The following is a 9,322-nucleotide window of genomic DNA, read 5'->3' as shown; positions in this document are numbered from 1 at the left end:
TTTACTAGCAATTGTACCCCTCTGCTTACTGGTAATGGTTAAAAAACAAAGTAGTGGGGAAAAAATTACAGCACCATTGCTACATTGTTAAAAATTGACAGCAACAGCTGACTAAATTAAATTTAAAAAGTCCTTTAAAACATGTAATACTGTTGATTATGGCTGATTTGGGAGCGGGGTGGGAATACCAATAGCAGGAAGCCGTTCACACTCTTAAGAGAACATTGTTTTTCAAGATGGAAAACATCCTATTAGAAACAAACATGAGAAGATGAATGTGTTTCTATATGTATAATCACTTAAATTCGAACTAAAATCCAACAGTTTAAGCCTTCAACCATAATAAAGTTAAAAGTGTAGTATTAGACAGTGTTAGAACTGCTATTTTTTTATTGCCTGCCAATAATTCTCTCTCTTATTTTGAAGCTCAGAATTGCTATAATGGCAAGTCCTGGTACAAAAGCATAGAGTACTAGGAAATTGATTGTGAACTGAGACAAGGCATCAGGAAAGTTTTTTTCAATGAACTGAATGCCATGAGAGAAAATACATGCAGCATTAATTGCCGTGGAACTGTTGGCTCCACCTGTCAAAAGATAAAATTAATTTCTTTAGTAGGTGAATCAGTAAAATTAAAAATCAGGCTTCACTATCTAGCTCATACGTTTAATATACCTAGCCTTAACGTTATTTTAATGCTGAACTACACCCGCAACAGTATTTCTCATCATTTTGGAATAAGAACAGACAAGCCATATGTTTCTGCAGTTCATCTATGCCATATTTTTTGAAAGGAAGAATAAAGGGTCACTAGGAGTTTTCTGGTTTGTTCATGCTGAACACCAGAAGAGTTACAGCTTTTCAGACCAGTTATCTGGAAGGGCCTCGAGAAGCAAGTTGCCCAATGTGGTAGACTTACAGCATTCATATTTATTGAGTGCTTCCAAAATTCAAGAAATGGAGACTCTCTGAAGAGCACATTAAAAATCAGCTGTTTATTATTACTACCCAAGTCATGAATTCATTTTCTAACAGTTGCCATCTATGCTCTTGTAATAAAGAGGGACAGCAGAGATTAATGGCTAAAGAACATACTGCCTTGGAGAGGAGCGCAGACACCTGGCTACAAAGCCCAAAATACTTTGGGTAGGTCCAAAGCTGGAAGTTTCACCCCCGTTGCTGGATGTTCACTAGTAACCCTGCCCACTTGATTGATTCCATGTTTTCCCAGTTATCTTGCTCACAACCAGCAAAGCACAGCCTGACAGATCCAAGCTGCTCAATATATGCCATGGTAACATACCTGAACAGAAGCCTCACTAGTATTAGAGGAAACATCTGGTCAGCTGTTACCTGCCAGTGCTCCCTGAAGTGGTATTTGCTCTTATATTGTGCAATTCTATTGATCTTCTATTTCTATTTGTGTAACACTGCTCTGGTAAGCTCATAACAGGCTGCAAAGTTTACCTTCCAAAATGCCCCCAGAGCAGGAATAAAAGAAGAAGTGAAGAAGAGAAGGATGAAAAACTGAAGCATGAGAAATGGTTGGAAAAAAAAAGGTCAAAATTTGTCTAGCTTGCTGATACGGCGTTATAGTCTTTACTAATTAATAAGCTTTTTTTAACAACTCAGAAGTTATCAGGATACTTTTACTGTATGTAGAAGGAAAATAAGCATCGAGAACTCATTACAATTATGCACAATGCACTTAAAGGCGGCTTTTTTTTTTTTTTGAACACTTACCACATGTGAAGTTTAAGCCATAAAATTCATTGACTACAAGAATTTCACTGCTGTATTTTTGAAAGGTAAGATAACTGAGTATTTTAAAAGGTGTCGGCATGTCTTCGATGGTCCTTAAAGAAACAAAGAAGTTAAACTGGCTTTTGCTACGCTTCAAGAGCCAATTCTACCCCCTATTAAAACAAGCTGTCATCTTTGGTCATAGCCGGTTACAGGAACAGTTCTTGGCTGTACCCATAGGGTTTTCGAACATAAAGTCCATTTTAGCGCTAAATGAGGGGACAACCATGAAGGCTGTTTCGGACATAACATTCAGCCCTGACTTGTTTATGGACAGTCACAAATAATTCCATGAAGTTGTTTGCTATTCACATGGCAGTGATGAACTGAAAATGACAAGACCCAGTATAAAACTTAGTTACAAAAATGTGTTGCTTCCAAAGAAACCACCACCCCCCTCACTCCATCTTCAAAACCCAAAAAGACTGAATATCAATTCACTGGAACAATAATAACAAAACAAAAATGAAGCAAAAATAATGAGAAGAGAAACGGAGTATGAAAATTTTGAAATAACATTATTCAACAAGAGTGGGCAATTTCTGCACCTAAAATACTGCAAGACTTTATAATTAAACAAACAAATGAACAGAAAAAACCAGTAATCCAAGTCTCAATTCTATTTTTAATATCCTTCATTGCCTATGAAGTTTAATCAAAATTATTCACAATATTAATTAGCAATGTCTCTACTGTAAAATAAGGTTAGAAACCATTCTAATACTTTTTAAAAGTTATCATTAAGGCATTAGACTATGGTAGCAGGAATAACTGTCTTGTCACTATAAACATACATCTTCCTGAAATGAGGCAAGGACCAAATGATTAGATATTAACCTAGTTTTATTTGATAAGCAAGTATTAGCTGAGATCTACTTTAAAGAGACAAAGCATCATCAACTTTGTGAAGACTCATATGCTTTTGTTGAGGACAACTTGACATCATCTATTGTTAGGCTTACTTCATTTTCATTGGAAAGATGTCAGGTGAGCATATCCTCTTTGCTCAACTTCTCAAGAAAACTTTTGACAATAATAAATATATTCTAGTATGTTTCTCAAAAAAACCAGTAATTTCAGTATTGACAAATACAAGGGGAAAACTTCAAGTCCATGCAATTACAATGCAAAAACATTTATTTGCACAGTAATAGAGCAAGTGGATCATAATTTTCCTGCATACTTACAACACTATTATTTTTATGTAGTTCAGTCTGCACAGGTAGAAAAAGTGTCTTAAAAGTTTAATGGCTAAACTGGAGAATAACACTAATAAGATCATTGAGAACAACTTTTTTTTTAAACCATCATTCCGAGTGTTTAATGTCTGATAAGTTCCAGCAGTTACTAAAAGTTGTAGGAACTTTTTTTTTGGTAGGCTCCTTTAACGAGGACAGTGTTTCATGTCATAATGTCAGCATAAGTAAAAAAAATCAGCTGAGCTGAGAGATACTAATTTCTTAGTTTTATCTTCAATTTATTTGCAAAAAATGAAAAAAAATTAATATCTTTGTTGATATCTAAAGTTATTAAGTGTTTTGTGTGTTTAGTACAAAGTGTAACATGATTAGGTAGTTCTACCTCTAAAGCACAACAGCTGCACTTTCTTTCCATTGCTACCTGTGCATTATTGTGCTTCTGCAGTACAGACTGTTCATGAACATCTGCTATAGGTAGATTATTTTAATATTAACACCATAATGAAATAAAACTTTTTCCTACCTTACTAGTCCGGTTCCCACTATCACACCTGCTGAATTAAGTAGCACCACTCCGCTTTGGACTATGTTTGGGTTTTGAACCATGCCAAGTATAACAAGTGTTAGTAGTTCACCAGTTATATGAGATGCTAGGACAACAGCAAAGAAAATTCCAAATCTGGAAGCATCAGGATACAGCCCTGCAGTCCTGTACAAAAATGAGCAAAAGAACATTTAAAAAACAGTGTTTAGGTACTAAACTTGGAAAGGAGCTTTTATTTTTTGCAATTACAGCTCATTAAGTGAACAGTTTATGCCTTAACCCTTAGTATGTTTTTTGGAGCCTTAACATAAAGGATATCCACTTACTATTGTGACATAAGTGCAGCTATATTAGGTTTTCTCCATCTAGATTAAAGAGGGTTATGTAAAGATGTAATTGTAGCAGAAATCCATGTTGTTTCAAGATAACCACCGTGGCTTTTACAATCCCTTAAACTAACATCCTCCTCCTTTTAGAGTCTATGCAGTGGGAGTTATTTATCTAAGTCACATATTTAAAGAATGTCTTTATGCAGATAATTAACAGATGGAATTTTGCACTTTGATACTGTGCATGCAAATGTAAAAGTGGATATACTCAATTAAATGGAAGGCTAATTCAATTTGCTACCCATGTAATTCGTCCAAACACAATTTCCTCCACACTCCTGCACTCTTTGATACAGCACCCTGTTTCCAGCTTTCCCCTAGCTAACCAGAGGAAAAAAGTTCTCCCAATCTGTACTAAAGATGAAAAAGTTAAGGCCATCAATTACTTGGCAAACTTAATTCAGCCTTATACTGTATATGACAGATGACAAAACCTTTTATTACACGGTGACATATTACTCTCTTTCCAAAATACCTCATATCAAAATTGCCTCACACTAGTACAAACTGCATGCTTTGCTTACCTAACAAGCTATCCAATGTTTTCTTTTTCATTGCTCAATGCAAGGCCCTATGTCTTCTTTTTTAATCCACCATGTTCGAACACGGTCTTAAAATAGGTGTTAATTTTCTCACAGGCTTTCCTGTAGCATTTCTCATGTATTAACACCAAAATAATCTCTATTATAAATAGATGGCTGAACATTGACTCTTCAAGTATTAAACATTCAATGAGCTAGCAGGTATTTAACAACCCTTAATCATAGATTGGTGTACAAGAAACAGCTTTCCAAAGTCCTAGCATAAAAGTATCACCTTCACCCAGGAGCTCTAATACTTCATACAGAGCTATGTAGATACAGACTAGTAAATCTGGGGTAGGGATAGAAAGAGAAGAAAGCTTAAAAGAGAAGAAAAAAAACAACTCAGAAGAGAGAATATTACAGCGGTAGAGTTGTAGGATCATATAAACTGTTAGAATATTTCCCAGAGGTAGCTTTAGCTAGGAAAATCTGCATAAACAGAGTATATTTACTTGATTGTAAAAGTGGCTGTAGCTGTTCTTGGCCAGACCTGCCTTGTGTCTGACCTGGTAAGGGTTTGGGTCACTCTGACCCAAACCGTTTGACCCTACAAACACAAATTCTGAGAGAAACATACCAGAGGCTATCAAAGCCTCTCTAAAAGACCATCCAGGAAAGTTTAGTCCTGCACAGATACAATCTCCAAAATTTCATAGAGAAACTGCTTGTCCTAAGAGGTCTAAGGGCACTATGAAATCACTCTGACACATCACTGATGGCATCCAAACAACCACAAGATAGCAAAGATATGTGGAAGCTAGCATCTGTAAATATTATCCATTAACTGGAACGACTCTCTTTATTGTTGATTGTGTTTGAAACTACCAAAACACAAGAGCAAAGTCTCTGCCTATATGAATTTCCTGTTCATTAAGGAGTCAGCGTGACAAACAGTGGCTCGCGATATTCAGGAGCTCCACCAACCTTCCTTCATTGAGCCTGAAAAGATGCTTTTGAAATGGCTGCCTTCTCGGCAACCAGCTCACTAGCAGTCAGAAACGGAAGGGCTCTGGTGAGCACAGCACATCCTCTAAATGCTTAGTGGGAGAAGGAGTAATTTCTGCTTGTCTGTGAAAAAGGACTTCTCAGGGAGCCCTGCCTGAAGCAACATGCAGAAATAAAAGTCCAGGTAGCTAAGGGGACAAAGAGAAAGATGGCCTTCCTTGAACAAAACTGCTACTTTTAACATTAGCACCAAACTACAAAAAAACAACCCATGCACACAAGTTCTCATATCTGGAGAAGCAGAAATCTCCCTCTCAGGGCTTTTGTCTTTTCATCTAGGAGCTGAAGTTACTGAGAGCCCAAATGCAAAGAATTAGGTAAATGCTGAGCACTTCCCCTCATTACTTACTACAGACCAGGAGGAAGAAGAAGATAGTGATCGTTTGTCCTGAGTTTTTCTAGATGGGAAAACAGCTACTGGAAAATTCCCGTGGCAGACTAGCTGCTGTTGCAGAAGGTCTTATTCCATAGCCCAAGTGATTTGGTGTGGTTTTACTTCATACATTTTCAAACTGCCCAAGGGCATCTTATTGCACAGCTACAGCAGAATAGCTCCTGTGCTTTATCTCTTTTACAAGGCTCTGTCCACTTACCATCTCTCAACAGCTAACCAGAGAACATGCATCCGGGACACAAACCAAGCCTGCTATTCATTTGTACACATTTTACTACAGACAGCCATCTGATTGCAACTTTACTATCAATTGTGACATGAAAACAAAAATTAACTTTAGTGCACTACACACCTCTCCTTTCATTATTAGGAAAACAAACAAGCAAAAGAGAAAAATATTGAAGGACAGAAATTTGTCCTTATTACTTTGCTAATAGGTTGCATAAACAGCCATGGACTCTATTACAAGCAAGTGGAAGGTGAGAAATCAGTGGAACAGAAATGAAGAGCAGACCTAATATGATAGATAAGGCAATGAACAGATGAAATATTTCATCAACCCCTTCTGAGGTACTACGTCACAATGATGCAAGGAAATTACTGTACTGGGTGAAAAAAACCAAGCTTTACAATCAAACCCTTTCTCCCACTATCAGAAATCCACTTTAGTGCCTTTCTCTGGAGAGTGGACGAGAGGGATCCAGATCTCGTCACTTCCATATGCTGTAGCAAAACCCCAAATGTCCCAGGAAATACGAAGCTTTGTTACTGCCACATACCTACTGTTGTCTTCCTCACCTTTTTTTGTCTTATTTTCTGTCTTTCTAAATGTAACATAAAATGACACTTCCTGCTTTTGGTGTGACACAAGAATGATAAATGTCCCAGGCCCATTAAAACTTTCCAAGTTACTCAGAAGGTGTTTTAACATCGCCTGAAAGAGAAGGGCTGAAATTGTGTCATCTTTCCTTAAGCTTTCTCTGTAATCATTCCAAGAGACAATAGCAGGAAGCCATGCCAGGAGGCCTGTTGCTGAGTTGGGAATTGAAACTGCTAACAAAAAGAAAATAACAACCCAACAGATGGTACAAGTGCTTACCAGTATATAAAGGTGCTGAAAATTGCCACGCTGACGACACTGAAGGGCAGGAAATGTACTATATAAGCTAAAAGCATTTGCCACTTCTTATACAAGCCATCTTTACTTTCTTGGTCACTGATAGCACGTAAAGGGGGGACTGGAATAAATATATAAGAAATACATTAAATCAGCATTAAATAAAGAGATGAAGACCTGTTGCTAGCAAAAATTACCTGAAGCACAGAGACAACTTTGAGAATATATCAGAAACGTTCTGGCTAAAACAGTCTGATGACTTTTTCCCTCACTATAAATGCAAAACATGCTCCCTGCAGAGTGCAAAAGTTGGTAGGTTTAATGAAGCAGGCCTAACTAGGCAGCATGCAGGCCAGTCTTCTCTGTTTGCCGACACAAATTAAAGACATTAAAAAACTGCTGTCACTGGATAATTTCTTGAGGTGCTCTGATCTCAAGGTGGTGACAGCAGTGTATGTTCCCTACAGGAGCAGAACAGTTTTTAGGGCTGTAAATACTGTCGGTCTTAGTATGGCAGTATTAAGAGAAACACCCTCTATGAAAAATGTAACCATCACATAATACTCTTAAATCTAATAATGCTTAATTGTTGCCAAAGCTGTTTTGTACTTCCATCCTTTCCGTGTCTTTGGTTTTGATCTCACTTAAGATGTTACCTACAAACCTAGACTTTGTCCTGCCTTTATAATGCTACACGCAGGCAAGTTAAGGGCTCTTGCACAGTTCAGAATAAAGCCTCCATACACAGGCCAGCTGTAAAAGGGAGAGGCAGTGATCAGGACGTATTTCTTCATCAAGTGCAGTGAACCTGGAGCCCCTCTGACAGGCAAATCTTTTTCTGTGGTGCAAAGCTTCCTGTTGAATTTCATGCCTTTGAATTTCATGCTTCTGTATCAGCTCTGACATTACGTAAAACTGTTAAGATAATTTAAATTACTATATTCAAAAAATACTTTCTCCTATTTACAAAACAGTGGCAGCAATAGCTGCTGGTACACATAACACAGGACAGAAACTCACAAAGAGAAACACCATTGAGCATCCCTGTGTAGGGTGGGGCACTCACGCACTGGTAGAGAAGCCCCACACGGTCCTGCACAGCTCCCTTTGCCAGGTCATTCCTTAGTCTAAGAAGGAAAAATGCTACAAACAGGCCAAATAGCAGATTCTGGAGGAGACGCATGGTGATGCCCATCTTATCTCTGGAGAAGTTTCTTGTTGTCCTCCTGATAATGAAGCAAAACAGTGACAGTATACTTGTTAGCTATGACTGACCAATGTTGGTAGGGTATTTAGCTTTGAACAAATCTTACACACACAGTGTCCACAAAAAGGTAATATATTTCAAAAGACAGGGACAAGTACAATGGTAGACCAAAATAACCAAGAAAGTGCATTTATATTTGGAGGGGAAACCTGAAAGATTAGTGGATAAGAAAAAAGGAAAAAAAATCTTACCGTAAAAGAATCCATAGCTTGTAAAAGGCACTGGGTGAGTCTTTGTTTTTGAATGGTATCGGTGGAAGCTCCTTCATACACTTTGTCCTTTCAATGGCTGCCAGTACTTTGCTAAAGATCTCCGAGTTTTTGTAGGCTGATACAATTACCTGAACCCTACTGTAAGTTTCAATTTCACGTTCCTTGCTTCGGGTGTCCACAGATGTCAGATCCACTGTAAATTTACAAAGTGTTTACTATATATACACATCACTTTCCCTTCATATCCCCCTTGCAACTTGATCTTTCCTTGTCTCTATCCTAAAATCTGCGAAGAAGAAAAGGTCCATTGAAAGTATTCAAGGTTTCTTTTACTCCTCCCTTCCGTTAGAAGCAGCATGAATGAATAACTGCGCAGCCACAACAAATCTCTGTGTTTTGTGGCCTTTGTAGGACCCTGAAGTTCGAGTCCTTTATCTGGAAATGCAAGGATGGAGCAGTGTGCTGCTCAGATCTTTAGCATTCTCCTTGCGCAGCACAAAGCTGTGCCACCGGTAAAGCGTTACTGCTGCCAAGAGCAAGACAGAGCTCCAGCTGAGGGTGAACATTGATGAGGATGAAGAGATCACTTTCTGGTCATGTATTTCTCAGGTTTTCAGGCAAATGCTCAGACATGGCTCACTGATTCCCCCTTGTCCTCTACCTGCTCCTCCATAACCATGGAGCTTTATTTTTCAGTTAGTCTGAGCTCATGCTGCAGGCACACTGCTCTTCTCTACTTGAGCTCCCGCTACATTGTTGCACTGGGTTTCACTCACCTCCTCTCAGACATACTTCTCTTTTAATGTGA

General features: G+C 38.2%; 1 protein-coding gene across 1 annotated transcript in view; it reads right to left on the bottom strand.

Moving 5' to 3' along the window:
- Positions 1 to 389: 389 nt before the first annotated feature.
- ABCG5 (ATP-binding cassette, sub-family G (WHITE), member 5) overlaps positions 390 to 9,322 on the bottom strand; it is a 16,574-nt gene continuing 7,641 nt past the window's right edge. Inside the window, exons 8-13 of the mRNA XM_009704276.1 lie at positions 8,494 to 8,707; positions 8,056 to 8,261; positions 7,018 to 7,156; positions 3,526 to 3,711; positions 1,738 to 1,856; positions 390 to 580 (exon numbers count right to left, since the gene is read on the bottom strand). Coding sequence (XP_009702578.1) covers positions 390 to 580; positions 1,738 to 1,856; positions 3,526 to 3,711; positions 7,018 to 7,156; positions 8,056 to 8,261; positions 8,494 to 8,707 — 1,055 coding nt within the window. The remainder of the gene's footprint in view (positions 581 to 1,737; positions 1,857 to 3,525; positions 3,712 to 7,017; positions 7,157 to 8,055; positions 8,262 to 8,493; positions 8,708 to 9,322) is intronic.

The sequence above is a fragment of the Cariama cristata genome, unplaced genomic scaffold (genome assembly GCF_000690535.1).
Source record: "Cariama cristata isolate BGI_N322 unplaced genomic scaffold, ASM69053v1 scaffold7457, whole genome shotgun sequence".
NCBI lineage: Eukaryota > Metazoa > Chordata > Aves > Cariamiformes > Cariamidae > Cariama > Cariama cristata.
The sequence above is the reverse complement of the archived record's forward strand: the minus strand, read 5'-3'. Positions and strand labels throughout refer to the sequence as shown.